General features: G+C 39.5%; 3 protein-coding genes across 3 annotated transcripts; all 3 read right to left on the bottom strand.

Annotated features, from left to right (window-relative positions):
- Positions 1–2,203: 2,203 nt before the first annotated feature.
- On the bottom strand, positions 2,204–16,991 carry LOC308101407 (tripartite motif-containing protein 16-like). The gene is made up of 10 exons (XM_080450829.1): positions 16,691–16,991; positions 15,800–16,159; positions 15,182–15,310; positions 6,449–6,742; positions 5,690–6,049; positions 5,074–5,169; positions 4,529–4,762; positions 3,981–4,140; positions 3,173–3,238; positions 2,204–3,018 (listed from the first exon to the last, which is right to left on the bottom strand). The coding sequence occupies exons 1-10, from the start codon at positions 16,928–16,930 to the stop codon at positions 2,492–2,494; spliced, it is 2,466 nt and encodes an 821-aa protein (XP_080306955.1). The 5' UTR covers positions 16,931–16,991; the 3' UTR covers positions 2,204–2,491.
- LOC308101986 (tripartite motif-containing protein 16-like) lies at positions 9,534–15,158 on the bottom strand. Its single transcript, XM_080451555.1, has 5 exons — positions 11,915–15,158; positions 11,361–11,594; positions 10,890–11,049; positions 10,399–10,461; positions 9,534–10,256 (listed from the first exon to the last, which is right to left on the bottom strand). Exons 1-5 carry the CDS (start codon positions 11,954–11,956, stop codon positions 9,721–9,723), a joined length of 1,035 nt encoding a protein of 344 aa, XP_080307681.1. The 5' UTR covers positions 11,957–15,158; the 3' UTR covers positions 9,534–9,720.
- Positions 16,992–19,064: 2,073 nt separating the features above from the next.
- Positions 19,065–23,485, bottom strand: LOC308101147 (C-C motif chemokine 4-like). The gene is made up of 3 exons (XM_080450511.1): positions 23,220–23,485; positions 19,941–20,052; positions 19,065–19,742 (listed from the first exon to the last, which is right to left on the bottom strand). The coding sequence occupies exons 1-3, from the start codon at positions 23,290–23,292 to the stop codon at positions 19,646–19,648; spliced, it is 282 nt and encodes a 93-aa protein (XP_080306637.1). The 5' UTR covers positions 23,293–23,485; the 3' UTR covers positions 19,065–19,645.
- Between the last annotated feature and the right edge of the window lie 977 nt (positions 23,486–24,462).

Below are 24,462 nucleotides of genomic sequence, written 5' to 3'. Positions count from 1 at the left end.
AATAGTTGCAGTTCTGATTGAAGTGTCTCTTAACTCAAGTAAGCTGTTTGATGCTAAATAAACAGTTGAATCATCTGCAAGTAAAGTAGAACAGTCTTGACTTGAGTTGCATATATCAGGTCTTGCAGAAGTCTGCAGACTACATAGGTTTATAAGATGAATTTTGCATTCATAAAACATAACCATGAGTAAACATTTACCATGAGTATAGCATTCAAAGATCAGGCCAATTTTACCTGCATAGTTATCCTTCAAAATCATGCTGAGTTAAAGAAAAAATATAATAATGGACACACGCACAAAGGATCCATGCAAGTATTTATCTGCATAAATCAGAAAGTCACTTATTTCCACAATGTACAGTTGTCACCTGGTCAAAAAGATAAATAATGTAATGTTTTTGCTGTTCAATATCTTTCCCTCTTGCTTGTTGGTTTGGGCAGCACCAGCAGTTGGGCTTCATATAACTAGTCAATCAATGCCTTTACTGTATATTCCATTCCTTCCTGATCTTTAAAGGTAGGGTAAGGGATTTTTTTTTTGTTAAAAAGGTTAAAGTACCGTACTATATTCTGATAGTAATCATTGCTACAGAGCGTTTGTTCGGTCACAGGGGTCTCTCCAGCTCTTTAGTAAACAGAATATAGTACATTTTCAGGTATGTGACCGATTTTAAGCCAATCAGGAGACAGCACTGAAATTGCATTTTCTGTTTAATAAAGAGCTGGAGAGACATGGGAGACTCCTTTTACTGAACACTCTATCCACCTGTTTCCGCGGGAATTTACTGGAGCAAAAATCCTGTGTGGGAAACATCCTGCGGGGGGACCGGAAGTAGGAAATAGCGGCTCAGTGTGTTTACATTTGCCAGCAGAACGTAGCTCGTTCGCAGTACAGCTACGTTCTGCTGGCAAATGTAAACACACTGAGCCGCTATTTCCTACTTCCGGTCCCCCCGCAGGATGTTTCCCACACAGGATTTTTGCTCCAGTAAATTCCCGCGGAAACAGGTGGATAGCAATGAGTACTATGAGAATATAGAGCGATTTAACACTTATTTTAACCAAAGTAAATCACCTACCTTTAACTGGAGTCATATAAACCTGGAGATCAGTTTTTACCAGTAAAGTAAACGTTTATGGAATTTTTTATTGGGGTGGATTGAAGTAGATTTTAAAGTCAAAGTATTATTTGACCAAAGAACATTTAAATTGTACAATGATAAGATAACATGACTATTTTACATAAGAAAGTGGATATAGCTAGGCACGTGAAACAATGTTACTAATATATTCATCTTTAACCATGATTTAAATGTCCTTGAATACTTGAAATAGAATTGTTAAAACAGGACTTTTTAAAGCTTATCACTTGCAAATGTGTGCATGCATATATCCGCACATACTTAAGCTCGCACACACTCAACTCAATCACAAACACTGCTGTCCTATGATAAGGAATCAGATGTTGGTCCAGTCCACTGAGTTGCTGACTGAGTCTCTATATTTTAAAATAGACAGGTTTTCTTCAAAGTTAAACACAGCTGCAGAGATTGCATCCTCATTCCATTGCCAAAGTGCTGACATTTATTAAGGAGTACAAAATCTATGTATCATTCTGAAGGTAAACCTGATGGTCTCACAGCCCTTTAATTTGGACATTGTTCATTCTGTTAAGTACATTGCTCATGTACAGTACTTAACGAGAAGAGCAAAACAAATATATAGCCTACACGACAGTATACATATAAACTATACAGTATACATTTATAGTATGAATAACATCCTCCTGCTTTAAATCTATGAAGACATGGATTCAAGTTCTCAGTCGCCACGACTGATTTCAGTCATTTGGATTCCATAGAAGCCAGCATGTCTTCTATGGAAGCATGTTCCGCAGCGACAATAGCCTCTCAATGTGCATTGAGAGCTTGAATGTAGATTAGGATTAGAGCATTTGAAGTATCAAACCAGCAATATGTTCAACGGTATCTTACATAAAACCCCAATGGTCTGGGATATTTCGTAAAGGTTAAAGTCTCAATCTGTGATTTCTTCACCTGGTTGGCAGTATGTAGAACAGCAGGAGCAATATTACTAAAACATCATAATTCTACATGTTACATTTGGAAACAGCGCTACTGTGGGGGGCTCTCACACCGTTCCACAAATCAGGACTTGCCAATTTTTTTTGTTGTGAGATTTTATTTTGCTTTCATCCGTAAAGACATCATTCTAGTTGGTTGATAACAGTGAGTAGTAAACTGCATTACAGTAAGTATAATTTTTATACAGACTTACAGAGTGCTTCAGAGTAAGACAAGACAACACTTCAACAAGACATAGTGACTGCCTGGCTGCAGCAGGTTTATCAGTGGTGTATTTAAGCATGATCCTTACACATACTTGTAACCAAACACATCCCAAATAAAGAGACCAAAAACAAAAAAAGGTTTTCAACTGAATTATCGGTATCGGTTGTCTTTACGCATCTACCATGTCTTGCACACCACAGCTGTATCTCCCCAGTCATAAAGCCTTATCCCTGGATAGAGAGGTTGTTTGAATGTGGTTTGAAATGTATGGAGGAGGGTCATTTTATCAGAGACACTGTAGAAGGACAGAGTACCTGCCTTGTGATCCAGGTACACCCCCACTCTGGAGGAGCAAGGCCCAAACACATTAGTGTCAACTTTGTTGTGTCTGAACATGTAACCTTCAACAGAGTACGTTAAACTCCAGGACTTGTCATTGTATCCCAAAAAAGACATATTGTACTCCTTTCTGTTGATGTTTTTATAAGAGACAGCTATATCAACTTCACAGCCACTCCATTCTACTTCCCAGTAACAACGGTCAGACAGACCCTCTCTACACAACACCTGCCAGTAAAGGATAAATCTCTCTGGATGGTCATTGTAGCGTTTTTGTTGTTGAGTAGCAGTAATCTTCCTGTTCTCTTTTGACAGGGCGAGGTTCTTGTGCATTGTGTTCAGATCCAGTGAAAGAGGACAGGAATCTGAGAGAAGAACACATGGCAAAATATCAGAACAAATTAAAACCTCATAAAGCTCACTGTGTTGAGATATTTTATCTCAGAAAAGAAAAACACTGTAAACGCAACCCCCAGAGTCAAACTTCAACAGTAAGAAACAGCATCAACATGGACTCACATTGTAAGAAGTCTTCTCTGGTCTGGGGCTGTGGTGGTAGATGTAAATCAACATCGACTGCAGACACTGGAGACACAAGAAATCAGTTAACGTCATGGCATATTGAAGAATGGTCTAGAACAGTTTTTGAAGATGTAATAGACATCGAAACGTTGTCGTTCTTGCCTTGCACCCTGTTCTTTTAAAGAAAAAGGCTCCAATCATCCGAGTTGCTCCAGTGCCAGGTTTGAGATCTGCAGACGAATATCCAGTGGACTGTGCAACTGTAGTGTTACCACGACCTTCCTATTGAACCCAGCTTTTTAAGTCCGACATCATAAAACAATCTAAGAGAGCAGTTGAGCTATGCGGGCTTTTCATCAATTCCTCTGTTTATTAAAACGAGCTTAAGTTTCGCACCAAGTATGTATTAGTGGGCCATATTGAACATGGGCGTTATATTTTCCAATGTTAAGTGGTTAAGTAGATAGTGGTGTACTCTGGGATTATTTTAATATAAAGTGTGTTATGGCAGAAAACAGATTGTGAAACACAGGCCTACATTAGTATGAGGTTCCATTCAATCTACAATCTAGAAGAGACTAAAACAGTACCTTAAGACACCACACCGAACTCTACTGCTCAATAGAAACAATACATATGCTTGTTTAAATTGATACATTTTACTGCCCTCTCAGACAGAAAGCCAATCTGTGTGCCATCAGTCTATTCAATGTAAAATATCCCTTTGGCAGCAGAGCTATTCCCTTCTGACCACTTTTTACTACGATGGCTGATTTAGAAAAAAGTTTACATTTAAAATATTCACCTCTCTTTGACATCTCTGGCCAAGTTGTCTTCAGCATGTTGTCTAGTTGGTCTCTCAGACCAGACACCACATCTCTCACATCTCTGAAGGAACCCAGAGGACGGGCAACAACACTGGGTAGGGCTGGAGATCCACTGGACCTGGAGAGAGACTGGACACTCTGGAGAGAATGAAACAGAGAGACACGTAGACCAGTACAGACAGGATGGAAGAAAAAGTAATATCAAGAAATAAACAGATTTGTTAATAGTATACTGATCAGAATTGGTTGAGCATGTGTCCTTGTATAAACCATTTAATACACAGACTTGTGACTCGTTTCATGTCTCCCAATCAGTAGTATGGAGACATTATGAGTAAAGTTCTGTGTCTTTTATTAAATAAATTATGCTGAATTTAATTAGCCTTTAAAAAAAAGGGAAAAAAAGAACAGTCTTTCAATAAGAATGACAGCTTGTTGCGGCATAATATAATATATATACTTTTATTGATCCTGTGTGGTAAATTCAAGACTGATATATTGGAAAAAAACATCCTATCTATGGAACCTGAATGAAATGGATGATGTCATCAGTGTTGGACAGCTTCCCCAGGTCAGCATGTCTCCTCTCCAGCGTGGCTATCTCCTCCTCCAGCTGCCTCAGGTGTCCCTCAGTCTGAGCCCCTGCAGTCTTCTGCTGATCTCGGATCAGTCTTTTAAGCTCACTGCGCCTTCTCTCAATGGAGACGATCATCTCAGAGAAGATCTTGTCAGTGGCAACCACTGCTACTTCTGCAGAACTCTGGTTGAGGCAACACACACACACACACACACACACACACACACACACGCACATATATATTCTGTTGTATCTTTCCACAGGTATGATCTATATGATGCGTTGATAAAATGGGTAGCTTCAGTGAAACAAACACTGTAACCATGCAAATAAATGTAACACATTGCTAGTCTTATTTAATAAGTTGCTTGTTCTATGCCAACTGTTACAGTCCAGGAGCTACTGCAGCAGTCAGTCAGTTTTTTCTATAGCATCACCATTATTTCCTTTATCCACAGTAAATAACACAATATATAATCATAATATCGGCTCACCTTCAGAGTCTTCATGACCTGTCTCAGGTCTTTCAGCTCCTTCTTTCTCTCTTGGATCTTCTGCCATATATTTTGCTGAACTGACCCCAGCTGTTTCTGCAGAAAATCAACATTAGATCCATACATAATCTGAAGTCAGCAGTGTCAACTAGCTTCTTCAAAATGTATTCTGTAGACGTTTTTCTTTTTAAGTTAACTAATTTACTAATGTATATTTTTTTAAAGTTAGTTAATTTACTCAAAAAAGCACTCATTTTCAATAACAAAACGTCCTGCTGCTTCCTGCATTATGTGCATATTCGAAGGTTGGATGCAGAACCGTTGAGTGATTTCCAAAGAGCGCTTCCCAACTCGCACTCAAAATATTATCCCCTGTGTGGAATTTTGCTGACAGAAAGTAGCTCATAACATGTCTACGGTGGATTTGTATGAAACAAAAACTTGACAGATACAAAGGATAATCCAAGCTTTCCGTACAGCTGCAATCTTGCTGAGTTTAACGTTGTTTAATACAATCAGATAGGACTTTTCTGTTTGGATGAATGGGCTGTCAAGGGTTGGAATTGCAACTCTAGATTCCAGTTGCCATTATAGAATCTGATTTGCTTGCGGCTACCTGTTTCTCAGTCTTCTCTGCTGCAGCCGACACAGTGTCATGGCCCTTATGTTCATCCATGGCGCACATATAGCAGACACACTGCTGGTCTGTGCGACAGAACACCTCCTTCAGCTTGTCATGACGGAAGCACATCTTCTCATGTAGTTTGTTTGCGGCTGGGACCAGCGTGTGCTTCTGCAACACGGGGACACTGTAGTGAGGCTGGAGGTGAGTGTCACAGTAAGAGGCCAGACATGCCAGACAACACATAAGGGCTTTGGTACGTCTGGTTCCGGCGCAGATATCACAGGCCACGTCTGCTGGGCCAGCGTAGACCAGAGCAGCAGAGGGCCTTGTCTTCCTCAGCTTCTCCACAACCTGTAAGTAAAAAAGTTATGGAGGGGAGGTCACTCACTGATGACAAAAACAACAAAAACAGGAATCATGGGGTTCATGATCAGAAACACTGCAAAATGATACTCCATACTGTGCATTGCTTTGTTATATGTTGTTGAAAGAGGAAAATGGAGGTTACTGTCTGGTTGCACTAACTTTAATGTGTAGCAGTTACCCCACCCCACCCACACACATGCTTCAAGCAGTACATGATTATTGTCTTATTTTATAGTTACTTGTTCTATACATTATATTTACAGTGTTTCGATGATAAAATGGCATCATGATCATTAGGGTTTCGATAATAAAATGGCATCATTCTCACACACACACACACACACACACACACACACACACACACACACACACACACACACGTACCTCAGCCAGCATGTTGTTCTTCCTCAGGAGAGGTCTTGGATGGAAGAGCTCTCTGCACTGGGGACACCTGTTCCGCCCATAGTGGTTCCAGCCGTTCCAGCTACCTTCAATGCAGCTTCTACAGTAACTGTGTCCACATGGTATAGTCACTGGTTCCTTTAGAAGGTCCAGGCAGATGGAACAGCAAAACTGATGCTGGTCCAGAACAACTCCCTGCAGCTGTGCCATACTGAGCAGCACCACTCTCACACTCACATAGAGAAAGGACAATACAGTTTTGTTTATACAGTATGTCTATGGTTTCGTTTTCTCTGAAGTGAAAGGGTTGGGAGCATTGGAAAGGTTTCCTGGTCGTATTCTTGTTGTATCTAGTCGGCTGCCTGAGGCGTATTACTTAATGACATGACATGTTATATAACTCTATGCATGCCACCAGCTAAACTGCCTCCGAGTCTGATCACACCTGTTTCCACTCCCTCATCATCAGCCCTTCCACCGACGACCTCTCTGCGGCTACACACCTGTTGTCACTTCCCTCATCAGCCTTTCTTTGCTTCTATAAAACTGGACCTATTACCTCTTCAGCCGTTGTTGACTTGTTGTTTCATAGAACCCTTTTCTATGTGACTGCTTGTTTCTGAGTTTGGGCTTTTTTTTTTAGCACACTGTTATCTTCACTATTTATTGTCCTTAATTCTTAAAGCTAAAAGTCCAGTAGGCTACATGTGGAACTTCACCACTGTGAAAATTGTTGTCTCCACTACCAGAGGCGGTGTAGATCGGAGACGCAGATCTCATTCTCTGCCAGGCTGGGTTGCACGGTCATCTGTCATGGCCGTCATGGATGAACTTCGTCATGGATGAACTTCGACATGGTGTTTCCCCTTTTGGCCCATACATCTACATAAACATTCAGATTTCAAATATAAAGTGCTTACCCCATGGCCACGGATGTTACAATTATGTACGGGCCCTCAGAAGTACCTGTATGTTCCGTATTGTTCAATAAAAATAATTTTAATCCGATGGGTGGCCATTTTCTCATAGAGTTATAACGTATCAGAGTGCAATACTCCTCCCAACCGATAGGATCGCGTAGTTCAAAGCGTATGAAAAAGAAAATGGCCACCAATCAGATTAAAATGCTTTTTATTGAACAATATGGAAAGTACGGGTACTTCTGAGGGCCCGTACATAATAATAACATCAGTGGCCATGGGGTAAGGACTTTATATTTGAAATCTGAACGTTTACGTAGATGTATGGGACAAAAAGAGAGAAAGTGCAAACACTATGTTGAAGTTCATCCATGACTGTCATATAATGTATGACAGTCATGTATCAGGGCTAAGTTGCAGCCGTCAGGACATCCTGTTGGCTTTGGTTTCTGCCCGAAAGTGACAATAAATATATATGACGATTATACTGTATGAACAGAAAGGTATTTTGCCCAGAATATGTCTACAGGGCACAAATGTGTCTGACTGTGGTCTAGCTGGCCTCTAATGTATGTAAGTCTCAACTTATAACGCATAGGACTACAGTGGAAAAAGTCCCCAGGACCTTTTGTTATCCTTTTAGCTCTAGTGTTTTACTATACTGTTGACTAAAAGTATACAATCAATCAATTTAAGCTGGTTTATGCTATTTTAAACTTCCCTTTAATGGAAAGGGCCAACTTGAGATATGGAGCTGTTTGAAGTTCCGTTTTTATCCTCTTGGATGTGCTACTGTATATAGTGCAAAACAGTCAAAGTGGGGCTGAATATTTTTTCCCCCCTTGATATCTAAAAAATTACATGCAACTAGGGTTAAGGGTACCCTGGCTCCAGCCCCTGAATCGCTAGGCACATGAAAATTCAGTGTCAGGCTAACCTAAGGATACATCGAATTAGACTTAAAAAAAAAAGATTATGTTAAATTAAATTACGCTTACGGGCTAAATGGTCACTCAGTTGATTGAAATCATTAAGGGCCTAAACAAGGCCTGCTTCAGGGCAGTCTTGCATTTGTACGAATAAATGAAACTTCAATTGATTAACTTGACTCCCTAATGAAGACATCACACTCAGAATGAGATTTGAGTCCCGGGGGTACATTAGGTTATTCTTCCTTTTCTAACAAATGTGAGATGACCCTGTGTACATAATTCTGTTGTTCTAATATGTTCTAATATATAGTTGAAACCACTCAAGCCCTATATAAATAGTCATACGACTAATTCTATTTACATATACAGCACACACACACACACACACACACACACACGTGTCTAATTCTGGAGACATAGTTTATGTTGTGATAAAGTAATACTTGGGGTGCCCAAAAGGTAGATCGTGATCTACCAGTAGATCACAAAGGCTTTGCAGGTAGACCACATGACATGCCACTAAACACAATAAATATATATCATTTAAATTAATTTAAAAAATATATTTCTGGCATCTGCCACTTGAATTAAGGTGACTTGATTGATTGACATCAAAAAGGGCCTGTCAGCTGAAACCCACAATGCAATACTTTGTTTTCAAGAGTGTTGCACACAAACGTCAGTAGCATTACAAAGTTATATATATAAAATAAACTACCAATTAAAGATTTCCCCCTCTATTTCCCATTCCAAGTGCGTTTGTCTTATATTTAACGCCAGTGCCGCTATTCCAAAGCCCCCTCACGTAAATGTTTTAGACATTTTCAACAATGGGATAATGTTTTTTGGTGGGTAGATCTTGTTGAGCTGGTCATTTTAAAAGTAGTTCCCACGTCAAAAGTGTGGGCACCCCTGGGCTATAGGATTAGAGCATTTGAAGTATCAAACCAGCAATATGTTCAAAAGCATCTTCCATAAAACCCTAAATGTCTGGGATATTTCATAAAAGCAAAGGTTAGTCTCAATCTGTGATTTATTCACCTGGTTGGCAGTATGTAGAACAGTAGGAGCAATATTACTAAAACATCATAATCCTACATATTGCATTAATCGTTTAGGAAACAGCGCTAGTGCGGGGGGCTTCTTCACACTGTTTCACAAATCACACATTAGGACTTGCCCATTTTTTTGGGTTGTGAGATTTTATTTTGCTTTCATCCGTAAAGACATCATTCTAGTTGGTTGATAACAATGAGGAGTAAACGGCATTAAATATAACTTTTACACAGACTTACAGAGTGCTTCAGAGTAAGCCAAATCAACACTTGAACAGGACATAGTGACTGGCTGCAGCAGGTTTATCAGTGGTGTATTTAAGCATGATCCTTACACATAGTTGTCTTTACACATCTACCATGTCCTGGCACACCTCTGCTGTATCTCCCCAGTCATAAAGCCGTATCCCTGGATAGACAGGTTGTGTGAATGTGGTTTGAAATGTATGGAGGAGGGTCATTTTGTCAGAGACACAGTAGAAGGACAGAGTACCTGCCTTGTGATCCAGGTACACCCCCACTCTGGAGGAGCAAGGCCCTAACACTTTAGTGTCAACTTTGTTGTGTCTGAACATGTAACCTTCAACAGAGTACGTTAAACTCCAGGACTCATCATTGTATCCAAAAAATGACATATTGTACTCCTTTCTGTTGATGTTTTTATAAGAGACTGCTATAGAAATGTCACCGCCACTCCATTCTACTTCCCAGTAACAACGGTCAGACAGACCCTCTCTACACAACACCTGCCAGTAAATGTTAAATCTCTCTGGATTGTCTTTGTAGCGTTTTTGTTGTTGTGTAGCAGTAATCTTCCTGTTCTCCTTTGACAGGGCGAGGTTCTTGTGCATTGTGTTAAGATCCAGTGAAAGAGGACAGGAATCTGTGAAAACACATGACAAAATATCAGAACAAATTAAAACCTCATAAAGCTCATTGTGTTTAGATATTTCTCAGAAATCACTGTAAAAACAACCCCCAGATTCAAACTTCAACAGTAAGAAACCGCATCGACATGGACTCACATGGTAAAAAGTCTTCTCTGGTCTGAGGCTGTGATGGTACATGTAAAACATTGACAGCAGACACTGGAGGCACAAGAAATCAGTAACGTCATGGCATACCAAGGTACTTTAGTACACTAGTGTAACTTCAGAGATGACCAGGTGTAATAAAGTATTACAAATATATGTGATAAAACAGATTGTGAAACACAGGCCAACATTAGACTGAGGTTACATTTAATCTACAATCTAGAAGAGACTAAAGCAGTACCTTAACACCACACCGAACTCGCACTATATAAAACAATACATATTCTTGTTTAAATTGATACAATTTACTGCCCTCTCAGACAGAAAGCCAACCTGTGTGCCATCAGTCTATTCTATCTCAAATATCCCATTGGCACCAGAGCTATTCCCTTCTGACCACTTTTTACTATGATGCCTGATTTATCCAGAGTCAGGTCACGGTGGCTATGATGGCTGATTTAGACAAATTGTAACATTTTCACCTCTCTTTGATATCTCTGGCCAAGTTGTCTTCAGCATGTTGTCTAGTTGGTCTCTCAGACCAGACACAGCATCACTTACACCTGTGAAGGAACCCTGAGGACGGGCAACAACACTGGGTAAAGCTGGAGATCCACTGGACCTGGAGAGAGCCTGGAAACTCTGGAGAGAATGAAACAGAGAGACAGGATGGAAGAAAAGTAATATCAAGGAATAAACAGATTTGTTATAGTATACTGATCCGAATTGGTTGAGCATGTGAAAAGAATGAAAAGTTCTGTGTCTTTTATTAAATACATATCGCTGAATTTAATTTGTTCTCAAAAAATAAAATAAATAAGTCTTTCAATAAGAAAGACAGCTTGTTGCAGCATTTAGTCTAGCAATAATATAATAGATACTTTTATTGATCCTGTGAGGGAAATTCAAGACTGATATATTGGAAAAAACACTGAAAATCCTTTCTATAGAACCTGAATGAAATGGATGATGTCATCAGTGTTGGACAGCTTCCCCAGGTCAGCATGTCTCCTCTCCAGCGTGGCTATCTCCTCCTCCAGCTGCCTCAGGTGTCCCTCAGTCTGAGCCCCTGCAGTCTTCTGCTGATCTTGGATCAGTCTTTTAAGCTCACTGCGCCTTCTCTCAATGGAGACGATCATCTCAGAGAAGATCTTGTCAGTGGCAACCAGTGCTGCTTCTGCAGAAGTCTGGTTAAGGACACACACACACACACACACACACACACACACACACACACACACACACACACACTAGACTCTACAGACTCTACATGAAGCCTATTGGATATAGTGCATTGATAGCTTGGGTACATACAATGTACCCAACACAATGTATCAATCCATTGTCTGCATTGATACAGACAATGGGTAGCTTCATTATTATCCTTGCAAATAATTTGTGTAACACGGTCTTGTTTTACAGGTTGCTTCTATGCCAACTTCTGTTGCAGTCCAGGAGCCTTTATCCACAGTAAATAACACAATATATTATCCTAATATCAGCTCACCTTCAGGGTCTTCATGAGGGTCATTCCAGAATTGGAGGACATTTGGGCTTTCAAATTTTTGAAAAATTAACCTTCTATTTGACACATTTCTGTTATATATTCATCAATAATAGGTACTAAACTATCAAAAGCTTGATTGGCTCAGCTCAGGCATCAAAGATATTTTTTTTATTACATGTTTTATTTATTGTTTGCTATACCTGGCGCAACCCTGTTACCAACACTCAGGAACCTGCAAAAAGTGCATTAATGTATTTTTTTAATATAATTCCTTTACCATTTGGTTAAAGAAGTAACATTCTCTCTGAATAAACATTTGATTTCAGATATGAATTTATTTCAATTAGTTTAAGCAACTTTTGAAATCTATCTTGCACAACTTTTCAATTGTGGCATGTTTCACTTTACTAATTTAAGTATTAATTTTCAAATATTTGCTCTAACCCATTATGCATATAATTACTTAAACTCTTTAAAGGACAATAGGTCAAACCCTTATGCGTTGAGAAAGACATTTATGTTAATATTTGATTAAAATGTTAATGGTAACAGGGTTGAAATTACAGTAACAGGGTTGAATAGCTACATTAATTCTGATTATAGATTATTTTCAACGTGACAAATAAATGCTCAAGACCACATAATTAGTCTTTTAATAACTTTTAATAACAGAAAATGAAATATTATTTGAATAACTTTTAATATGTTTCACATGAGGATTGTTGGTAAGTAGTGTGGAAATGGAAAATGGACCAGGATCCAGCAGAGCTGTTCCAGAAAATCAGGGTTTTATTTTGCAAACAGGAGACCTTTTATACCTGATCACCAGCTAACTTGAGGGAAGACTCTAACTAAGTAGTTCCACTTAGACACAGGTGGCATTGATCACACCTCAATTAGACCTAACCTGTCAAGCCTATTAAGTTAAAGGACATAACCATTTACCATAACCATGTGTACAATGCAGACAATAACACATACTGTGTTAATGTTAATAAATTAACAAAGTATTTCCTTCTGTGAAATTAATAATACAACCAGAAAATCAATATAACCAGGAAATCACATGACAACTTAAGGGGGATGAACACTCCTTCTTAAATGGTTATGTCCAGGGATTTAAGTCTGTAGACAAAGAATAGTGAAAGTGAATAGTGAAAACATGAGCAAGAGGAATCCAAACCTTCCCCTTGCAAACATTACACAATCAATGACCTCATACCTGAATATGAATGTGATTACATGTTTGGAATTTTGGGACTGGAGAAATGAGCCTCCATGATGTTTTTCACCCCTTCTCCCTTTGGCTCACACATAACCTTGAAAAATAATAAGGTTTTTCTTGCCACAAAAATGCTTAATAGTGAACTGGTATGGTTGGAGGGCTATAGACTATGCCTGGAGGATGCAGGCATTCTGATGTTGCATCGAGCTAGTGCATCCACCTTAGGGCTCAGTGGTCAGTCAGCAGCTTGAACTCCCTCCCCAGCAAGTAGTAGCGTAGTAGTAGTAGAATGATGACCTCTCCAATCTCGTCCTTGGTACGACTGCCTGGACGCATCCATCACTTGTACAGCCCCTTCAGTCAGATCTCTCTGACAGTCTCCTCTGCTGGAACAATGGTGCTGCAGAACCTCTGTCGATAAGTCTCTTCAGTAGCATTGTATTTGTTTGGTACTGCTGTTTTGATAGCTTCATATGACTCTGACTGTTGTTGTTCATCCATGCCAGCATATGCTTCAAGGGCCCGTCTGGTCAATAAAGTGACAACTGGGGCAACCCATTTTCCCTGCCTCCACCCCCATGCACTCAAACCGCACAGCATCCTCACCTTCTCTGATGTCTGGGATTCTCAGTTCTGAAACATGAGAGGCTGAAGTTCGGTTAGGTGGATTATCAGGTCTCTGATCCAGTGGCATGGGCTGTCGTGATGTCTCTGTGTCCATTGCACCAGCAGCTGTTTGGACTTGGTTACGGCCAGAACAAAATTTATTCAGTCCGTTTAGAACGACACATAAAGTTCCTCATCTCTTCCATGAAGCTAGTATCAACAGGTGGTGCCATTGGTGTACTCACTGTAGCCTCTTTTGGTCGCACCACTGGTCCTTAATCACTTGGTTTGGCGGCTACCAGAGAACAGTCAGATGGATCGGGAACAGAGATGACAACCCCTTTAACTGGAGGCCCCAACTCCATGCTCCCCTCACGCCAAACACTTTCTTGACTCCCCAGTTCAACTGGGTTCAGCCTGGTAGCTCAGCCTCTTCCACGGCCACCTGGCATCATGGTCTACTTCACAGTTGTCAAATTCATAAAGGCATACCATCCCACCACTGCCACCAAACAACTATAACTCATTTGGACTACATGGTTAAAATAAAATGAAGCAATATAGTCTGTAAAATTCAATAATGTTTAAAATACGTAGATTAACCTAAATTATAGTTTAGATTATGTAATGTTTTTAATTTAACCATAAATAATAGTGTTTTAATTCTATTAATGCAACCCTGTTAATGTTGTACAAGCCTGTTACTCTAATCACAGTAACAGGGCTGCAAGTAACAGGATTGCAAATCTATGCTAATGTTAGCTTTTTCTCAGGAATAGAAGCTAGCTGTTTAGATAGCTGTTAGGATTTACCAAGAGGACAAACTCACATAAGTACATAAGTACAGATCTTTTTGTCAAGTATTTATCTTATTCTGGAAATATGCATAACAGGGTTGCGTGAGGTAGGTTGAGACATTCAAGCAAGGCTGACAATGTTATAAAAATATGAATAATAGAAGAGAGGAGATACCTTTGCTCTACCCATGCTGTTAGGAAAGTGTTTGATGATGTCACTTCTAGTGTGTCATGTGACTCACACTTTTCTTCTTCTTTTACCATGCTAAAAAGGTTAAGGTAACAGGGTTGCATGCAAGTTGTGGGACACAGGTTCCTTGCATAATAATACTTATTTAAAATATTATGTTAATTAAAAAATATGTTTGCACATCTACAAGCGACATCTATGAACAAAATAATGCAAAAGAAAGTAGATTTAGATGTCATTTTAACAGTTTTATCTGAGATTCAATTTGGTCACCAAGGGGGTGGGACAAGAGAAAAGTAGCATTTTAGGGGTACTACAGACTTATTTGGTATTTTTTTAAAATATGTTCAAACATTTTTTTCTCTATGTTGATTTAGATTTGGTCTCAGGACAAGTCAAAGTTACACGACAACTGCATTATTTAGTATTTTGTAAATGGATTATTTGACATTTCTTGGGTGGGACGTAAAATGTCCTCCAATTCTGGAATGACCCATGACCTGTCTCAGGTCTTTCAGCTCCTTCTTTCTCTCTTGGATCTTCTGCTGTATATTTTGCTGATTTGTCCCCAGCTGTATCTGCAGAAAATCAGCATTAGAAGAGTTTGGTTTAGATCCATACATAATCTGAAGTCAGCAGTGTCAACTAAATTCTACTAAAGGAATTCTGTAGAAGTTTTTCTTTTTAAAATAACGTAATAATATATATTTTTTGAAAGTTAGTTAATTTACTCAAAAAAGCACTCATTTTCAATAACGAAACGTCCTGCTGCCTCCTGCATTATGTGCAAATTCGAAACAGTTGGATGCAAGACCGTTGAGTAATTTCCAACGAGCGCTTCGAAACTCATACACAAAAAAAAAATTCCTGTGCGGAATTTGTTGACAGAAAGTAGCTCATAACATGTCTATGGTGGATTTGTATGAAACAAAAACTTGACAGATACAAAGAGGATAATCCAAGCTTTCCGTACTACAGAGTTTAACGTTGTTTAAGGGCTGTCAAGGGTTGGAATTGCAACTCTAGATGCCAGATAGCATTAGAGCATCTGATTTGCTTGCGGCTACCTGTTTCTCAGACTTCTTTGCTGCAGCCGACACAGTGTCATGGCCCTTATGTTCATCCATGGCGCACACATAGCAGACACACTGCTGGTCTGTGCGACAGAACACCTCCTTCAGCTTGTCATGGCGGGAGCACATCTTCTCCTGTAGTTTGTTTGCGGCTGGGACCAGCTTGTGCTTCTGCAACACGGGGACACTGTAGTGAGGCTGGAGGTGAGTGTCACAGTAAGAGGCCAGACATGCCAGACAACACATAAGGGCTTTGGTACGTCTGGTTCCGGCGCAGATATCACAGGCCACGTCTGCTGGGCCGGCGTAGACCAGAGCAGCAGAGGGCCTTGTCTTCCTCAGCTTCTCCACAACCTGTAAGTAAAAAGTAATGGAGGGGAGGTCACTCACTGATGACAAAAACAACAAAAACTATAATCATAAGGTTCATGATGAAAAAACACTGCAAAATGATCTAAAATCAAAGGAATATTATCTGAACGCTCACTAATAGCTGTGACCTTTGAACTTCATACTGTTCATTGCTTTATGTTGTTGAAACATGGAGGTTACTGTCTGGTTACAGTACACTAACTTTAATGTGTAGATTCTAGAAGTTACACCCCCCCCACACACACGCACCATTATTGTCTTATTTTTATAATTATTTGTTATTGTTATATTTACAGTGTTTCGATGCTAAAATGGCATCATGAACACACACACACACACACACACACACACACACACACACACACACAACCATTATTGTCTTATTTTATAATGATTTGTTATTGTTATTATATATTTTATTATTATATTGTGTTTCGACGATAAAATGGCATCATGATCACACACACACACACACACACACACACACACACACACACACACACACAGTTGTACCTCGGCCAGCATGTTGTTCTTCCTCAGGACAGGTCTTGGATGGAAGCGCTCTCTGCACTGGGGACAGCTGTAGAAAGTCTGCCCATACTGGTTCAAGCTAGAGCTGTTCCAGCAACCTTCAATGCAGCTTCTACAGTAACTGTGTCCACATGGTAGAGCCACTGGTTCCTTTAGAAGGTCCAAGCAGATGGAACAGCAGAACTGATCCTGGTCCAGAACAACTCCCTGCAGCTGTGCCATACTGAGTGAGCAGCACCACTCTCACACATACACACACACAGAGAAAGTACGGACACGTACACTTTTGTTTCTACCGTATGTCTATGGTTTCGTTTTCTCTGAAGAGAAAGGGTTGGTTGGGAGCATTGGAAAGGAGAGAAAGGGGGTGTAGTTTCCTGGTTGTATTCTTGTTGTATCTAGTAGGCTGCCTGAGGCGTATTATTTAGTGACATGACATGTTATAACTCTATGCCTGGCACCGGCTAAACAAACTGCCCCTGTGCACACCTGTTTCCACTCCCTCATCATCAGCCCTTCCACCGACGACCTCTCTGCTCATCTGTCATGACCGTCATGGATGAACTTCAACATGGTGTTTCCCCTTTTGGCCAATACATCTACATAAACATTCAGATTTCAAATATAAAGTGCTTACCCCATGGCCACGGATGTTACAATTATGTACGGGCCCTCAGAAGTACCTGTATGTTCCGTATTGTTCAATAAAAATAATTTGAATCCGATGGGTGGCCATTTTCTCATGGAGTTATAATGTATCAGAGTGCAATACACCTCCCAACCTATAGGATCACGTAGTTGAAAGCATATGAAGAAAATGGCCACCGATCAGATTAAAATGCTTTTTATTGAACAATATGGAAAGTACGGGTACTTCTGAGGTCCCGTATAATAATAACATCAGTGGCCATGGGGTAAGCACTTTATATTTGAAATTTGAACGTTTACGTAGTTGTATGGGACAAAAAGGGAGAAAGTGCAACCACTATGTTGAAGTTCATCCATGACTGTCATATAATGAGTGACAGTCATGTATCAGGGCAAGGCCGTCAGGACATCCTGTTGGCTTTGGTTTCTGCCCGAAAGTGACAATATATATATGACGATTATATGAACAGAAATGTATTTTGTCTGTAGCTGGCCTCTAACTTAGCATGGCCCTTTACCTTGCAATATCACTGTATAAGTCTCAACTTATCATTTTAGCCATAGTGTTTTACTATACTGTTTCAATTTTTGACTAATAAAGTATACAATCAATCAATTTAAGCTGGTTTATGCTATTTTAAACGGCCCTTTAATGGAAATGGCCAACTTGAGATAAGGGGCTATGGTTCAATACCACCCTGACTAGTTAATTTTGAGCTGTTTGAAGTTCCGTTTTTATCCTCTTGGATGTGCTACTGTAGTGCAGACAGTCAAAGTGTGGCTGAATTAAAAAAAAAGTTAATGTAAAAAATATGAACATTTCCTTATCTAAAAAATGACATGCAACTAGGCTTAAGGGTACCCTGGCTCCAGCCCCTGAATCGCTAGGCACAAATTCAGGCTGAGTGTCAGGCAAACTTAAGGGTTCATCGAAGAAAAAAAAAAGATTATGTTAAATTAAATTACGCTTAGGGGTTAAATGGTCACTCAGTTGATTGAGAACATTAAGGGCCTAAACAAGGCCTGCTTCAGGCCAGTCTTGCATTTGTACGAATAAATGAAACTTCAATTGATGAACTTGACTCCCTAATGAAGACGTCACACTCAGAATGAGATTTGAGTCCCGGGGGTACATTAGGTTATTCTTCCTTTTCTAATAAATGTGAATTTAGAAATTTGAAAAGCTTGTAGAGTGGCATTTTTTTTATGACAAAACAACCCTGAAAAATAATATATATATATATAGTTTTTAAAAAGCTTTAACACCACAAATCTTCTCGTATGGGGGTCACTGGCACAAACTATTTTCAAATAGTGATTTGTGGACAAATGCATATCAATTTAGGGGTCCTTGACATGAAAATGTTTGAGAACCACTGGCAAAAGCAATAGCTGATCTACAAGCTCACGTGTTCCACGGTGATGCATGATGAGCTTATAGATCGCACATCAACATCCCAGTTCAGAATTTATTCCGGAGGTTACAAGATCTGAATTTCCCTCCCTTTACGCTTTATTGACCACTAACTATACAGTATATTATGTTTTATTATGACCTTCTCTGTCAAGGACAGAAAAATCAAGAATGACAATATATTTTATTGGTTCATAGGTTTGGTATTTATAGTGTGCCCCCATCCAGTTATTACACTGGCCCGGCGTGCAGCCCGAGTTAAGAGAAAACTAATTAGACAACAAGAAACTCAGACACTATCAGAATCAGAATTATCTTTATTGTCAGTCAGTCACAAGAGGAGGGAATAGAAACTAACCAACCAAACACACACAACCCACAACACAACATGTGAACCTACAGTAGGAGTCCTCTACAGCGAAAAGGTGGGTCTTTAGCATTCATTGTGCCCAAAACTTTGGTGCCAACACAGCAAGGGCACGGTCCCCCGTCCTTGTTAGACCGTGGAGCCCTCAAATACAACTGACTGTCAGACTCAGATCTGAGTGACCTGGAGCTGCAGTGAGATAGGTCTAAAAGTTCCACAAAATGTGGTCAAGAACGTTACAGACTTTGAACACAAGCAGACCAAGCATTTTATTAATATGCCCCATACTGGATGTTAATGTATACAGTATACTTTGTAGGTTATATATTTAAAAAAAAATACAAATTCACACAACAATTGAATTTTTAATTGACCTATTATGGTAAATTATTCAAATACTGTATGTCCTCATACTAAAATATACTGTATGTTCAATGCTAAACCAGTAATCAGATGAAGAAGCGGCTTTCAAAAGGGTTTCTTTTTTAATCCTGCGGGCACATTGCTACTAAAAGCTACGCTCATCCAGAGTGCTCATCAGCTTGATGACCCAAGGAACGGCAGGGTCCATGCAGATGCGGCGAGCATTCTTCTCTGTGACCGCACTGTGCAATAAACAAGAGAAATGAGTTTAAAATGACTAGAATGGTAGGTGGTGATTGTGACTTTTATCAAGAGAAAATGCATATCATATATATACGGTATACAGTATATATATATATATACACACACACACACACACACACACACACACACACACACACACACACACACACACATATTTATTTAACTCCAAAACTTACATGACTCCTGCCTTTACACACCGGCTATCAGTGAGGTAATAATACTTCACGAGGTCGATCTTCACTCTCTTTCCGTAGAACTTAAAACAGCAGTCATCAGGGCCGAGTGCATCTGCATAACATGTTATTCGTTAATATAACGGTTGCATTTCATGACATGATCTGAAAACTGATATTCTATAGTAGTAGTAATATAAGTCTTATGAACACGGCGACCTTTAGTAGAGAAAATTAAAGAAGAAAAAAGTTTGTAATTAGGTTACTAAAACATCTCTGCTGTCGGCAGAAACCAACTATGTCCAAAATATTAACTTTTCAGGAATTGAAAAAAAAAAATCCAACACAATGCTGCCTCATCAAAGTTGTTATGGTGACTTTATACATTGTGTCAGATACTTGAATGTGTCCTTATATTATCATCACTTTACCCAAATACAGCTCCAGTGGACTTAATAGTAGGGGGTACTAAGTGAAAAATCGTTACGCGGCGGATAAAAGCATGAAATTTGATACAGATGTCCCTTGGGTCATCCTAAAACATCCTAGAAGGGGTGCCCAAAAAAATCTTAAACAGGAAGTGAGTTATGGACAAAATCCAAAATGGCCACCTAAACTGTTGACCGTTGACTCAAAAGACACCAAAATAATCTCCAAAAAGCATAAAATGTGGCACACATGTCCTTTGGGTCATCCTAAGACATCCTAGAAGGGGAGCCCAAAAAAATCTGAAACAGGAAGTGAGTTATTGACCAAATTGAAAATGGCCGCCTAGTGTTGTCGATTGACTCAAAAGACAACTAAAGAATCTCCAAAAAGTATAAAATGTGTCACACATGTCCCTTGGGTCATCCTAAGACATCCTAGAAGGGGTGCCCAAAAAAGTCTTCAACAGGAAGTGAGTTATTGACTAAATTGAAAATGGCCGCCTACAGTGTTGGCGATTGACTCAAAAAGCCTATAGAATCTCCAAAAAGTATACAATTTGGCACATATGTCCCTTGGGTCATCCTAACACATCCTAGAAGGGGTGCCAAAAATAATCTGAAACAGGAAGTGAGTTATTGACTAAATTGAAAATGGCCGCCTACGGTGTTGAAAGATGATGCAAGATACCTACAGAATCTCATAAAAGCATGAAATGTGGTACAAATGTCCCTTGGGTGATCTGAACGCATCCTACAAGGGGTGCCCAAAAAGGTTTTAAACAGGAAGTGACCGCCTAAAAGCAGTTGACACAAAAGAAAACATAAGGGGACGTCATAAAAGTGTATAATTTGGTACGTACATTGAGTGCTTCTTAATATATCCTAGAAGGGGTTATTTATTTGTTTGCTTGTTTATTAAACTTTTTAGGAAGGGACCATGTTGAAGAAATTCTAAATGGCTGTTTAAACAGTTGACCATGGCAGTCTGCATATTATGCAGACTCAATACGACAGGTTATGCAGTGCATAACTTGCCGTATTTTGTAGTCTACCTTCTGTTTTCGTTTCTACATCACTTATTTATTTTACTTTCTGCATAATTTTTTTATTGTACTCTTTGAATCTTCTTTATTTATCTAGCTCTCTGCATATTCTCATTTATTTTACTCTGCATCTTATCTTACTCTGCATATTCTTATTTTACTCTCTGCATCTTATTTATTTTGCACTCTACATCTTCTTGCTTGTTTTACACTCTATCTTCTCATGTATTTTCTTCTTGATCATTACTGTTTTTTTTTGATTAGTGTTTAGTAACTACATGTATTCATGTGTGCCATTTCGCAATTACCAGCACATTGGCATAATGCTCTGCAAGGTAACCCAGCATCCCGGCATCTACACTTTCTCGAACAGAAGGGCTCAGCTTTGCAGCCACACTTGAGTTCTCTACAAACTTAAGCAGCCTCTGGCAAGAGTGTCCATAAAGGTGTCCACGAATCAGCGACTTTAATTTATTTGTCAGGAGATGGTAGAGATTGCATAGCTTTCAGGCTTCTGGACCAAATGCTAGATTGGCTGCTCGATTTGAATATTGTAGCAGTGCAGCCCGTGTGGGAGGAGTGTTTTCCATTGAGAGACTATTCAAACTTTTTTTGGCACCCCTTAGGATGCATTCAGATCACCCAAGGGACATTTGTACCAAATTTCATGCTTTTATGAGATTATTTTTTATGAGTGTCTTTTGCATCATCTGTCAAGACTGTACACAGCCATTTTCAATTTAGTCAATAACTCACTTCCTGTTTCAGATAATTTCAGGCACCCCTTCTAGGATGTCTTAGGATGACCCAAGGGACATGTATGCCATTATGAGATTCTTTAGTTGTCTTTTGAGTCAATCGACAACACTGTAGGCGGTCATTTTCAATTTTGTCAATGACTCACTTCCTGTTTAAGATTTTTTTGGGCACCCCTTCTGGGATGTCTTGGGATGACCCAAGGGACATGTATGCCAAATTGTATGCTTTTATGAGATTCTTTAGTTGTCTTTTGAGTCAATAGATAACACTGTAGGCGGCCATTTTCAATTTTGTCAATAACTCAGTTCCTGCTTAAGATTTCTTTGGGCACCCCTTCTAGGATGTCTTAGGATGACCAAAAAGACATGTGTGCCAAATTGTATGCTTTTATGAGATTCTTTAGTTGTCTTTTGAGTCAATCGACAACACTAGGCGGCCATTTTCAATTTAGTCAATAACTCACTTCCTGTTTCAGATTCCTTTGGGCACCCCTTCTAGGATGTCTTAGGATGACCCAAGGGACATATGTGCCAAATTTTATGCTTTTTGGAGATTCTTTTGGTGTCTTTTGAGTCAACGGTCAACCGTTTAGGTGGCCATTTTGAATTTTGTCCATAAGTCACTTCCTGTTTAAGATTTTTTTGGGCACCCCTTCTAGGATGTTTTAGGATGACCCAAGGGACATCTGTATCAAATTTCATGCTTTTATCCGCCGCGTAACGATTTGGCCATTTTTTGTGCTTAGTACCCCCTACTATAAGAGGTTTTTGTGAGTTCATTTGTTTTGTCCATCATTGATTAGAATGACCAAGCCAGACGGAAAAATAACCTAAGTTGGAGTTAGATGGTTTGAACGACTGTTTGAGGATCTACTGTGAGTTAGGTTTAGTCAGAAGCACTTTTTAATACTTTTCATTGGTTCAATATGTGTAAAACCCACACACAGACATAAAGGGTGTGCAATAGCACTGATTTATATATAAAAATGTAAAAGTTGAAAAATGGAGATAGTTGGTTTCTGCCCGACAGCGACGACATGTATGTTAACTTACTGTTGGCCGCGGCAGAGCAGTACAGAGAAACTCCCATAAGGATGCAAAGCAGGACAATGTGACGGGTTCCCATGGTCACAACTTCTGCAGAGAAAGATGGATGGATGGATGGATGGATGGCTGGCTGGCTGGCTGGATGAATGCAATGGAGACTAAAACGACAGCTCTCGTCAGTCACTACAAAGGGTGTCTAAATAAAAGATAGTCTGTTCTGAAGTTTAACAAGAACAAAGAGACGCTGCAAGAGGTGGGAGGTGTGGTGTTGTGGTCACAGGGGCGGAAAGGGGCTTTATGTGACAAACTATTTCCACTCGTTCAAAAGGTTGATAGAAGAAAAAAGAAAGACCCCATGTATCTCACAAAGGAAACGCATGTGGTGAAGCTCACGTTATACGTCTTTGCTTGTTATACTCCAAGCATGACAAAGTGAAAGACTACAAAGGGAAGGTAGAACATTGTGTCAGTAAGAATTCTTAATCATTGCTAGATAGCTACAGTAGTCACAGTTACAGTATGTTTCAAAGGACATTAAGACATATGACATTAAAAGAGACGCAGTGTATAGTATGTCAATATTTGTAAAGACAAATAGAGGCCACAACACTGTTCTTGTTGAGTATGTACAGCTCTTTATATATATATATATTGAGTGTGTATATATATATACACACTCACCTCCAGAACATTTAACCAAACAGAACAGGGCATTGTTGATGTGTACAATAACATGCCGTTCTATTTTCATTTCTGTGATAAGAGGGTTGAGGGGCACATATACTGTTGGCTATGCGGAGCAGGGTTATTTCATACATGGGCCAGCCTTTACGGTAACAATCAGAGTAACAAACTTTTTATCACCTCTTTCTCATTTCTTAGAAATGTCACTTAAGACACAAACACACATTTGAAAAGCAATACACATTTGCATTGTGAATTAGTAAAGTAAAAAAAAGACAGACTAAAACCATGGTTGATTTAAATTGCAGGTGATGACACTGTATCTTTATCATGAGGCACAAATAAAGGCATGTGTGCAAACAGCTTTATTGCGGTAATACAGTGCTCACCACACCGGGGGAGTGGGGAGAGAGGAGTGCATCTAGAAAAGTGATCCAAACATCTGTGTGCAGGACACATGATGAGATACACATTAAAGCACAAACAGCAGTACTGCCAGCAACATGTGGATTACAATTTTTATGTACAGTAGCCTACACATCGTATGCTAGCAGCCAAAATGAGA

This window comes from Gymnoscopelus braueri (genome assembly GCF_963280865.1).
Source record: "Gymnoscopelus braueri genome assembly, chromosome: 15".
In the NCBI taxonomy this organism is placed as follows: domain Eukaryota; kingdom Metazoa; phylum Chordata; class Actinopteri; order Myctophiformes; family Myctophidae; genus Gymnoscopelus; species Gymnoscopelus braueri.
This window is presented reverse-complemented; position numbering and strand designations above follow the sequence as displayed.

What these genes read in the sequence shown, in the direction of transcription:
- LOC308101147 (XM_080450511.1), bottom strand. Translation starts at nt 23,292, where the DNA reads ATGGGAACCCGTCACATTGTCCTGCTTTGCATCCTTATGGGAGTTTCT. An exon ending in CTGCTCTGCCGCGGCCAACA is followed by an intron (nt 20,053 to 23,219) that starts GTAAGTTAACAT and finishes CATGTTATGCAG; the next exon opens with ATGCACTCGGCCCTGATGAC. An exon ending in TGTGTAAAGGCAGGAGTCAT is followed by an intron (nt 19,743 to 19,940) that starts GTAAGTTTTGGA and finishes TTTATTGCACAG; the next exon opens with TGCGGTCACAGAGAAGAATG.
- LOC308101986 (XM_080451555.1), bottom strand. Translation starts at nt 11,956, where the DNA reads ATGTCCTCCAATTCTGGAATGACCCTCATGAAGACCCTGAAG. An exon ending in CCCTCATGAAGACCCTGAAG is followed by an intron (nt 11,595 to 11,914) that starts GTGAGCTGATAT and finishes GTCCTTAACCAG; the next exon opens with ACTTCTGCAGAAGCAGCACT. An exon ending in GCCAGAGATATCAAAGAGAG is followed by an intron (nt 10,462 to 10,889) that starts GTGAAAATGTTA and finishes TTGTGCCTCCAG; the next exon opens with TGTCTGCTGTCAATGTTTTA.
- LOC308101407 (XM_080450829.1), bottom strand. Translation starts at nt 16,930, where the DNA reads ATGGCACAGCTGCAGGGAGTTGTTCTGGACCAGGATCAGTTCTGCTGT. An exon ending in AGAACAACATGCTGGCTGAG is followed by an intron (nt 6,050 to 6,448) that starts GTACGTGTGTGT and finishes TTTTACTTACAG; the next exon opens with GTTGTGGAGAAGCTGAGGAA. An exon ending in AGGTCATGAAGACTCTGAAG is followed by an intron (nt 4,763 to 5,073) that starts GTGAGCCGATAT and finishes TGCCTCAACCAG; the next exon opens with AGTTCTGCAGAAGTAGCAGT.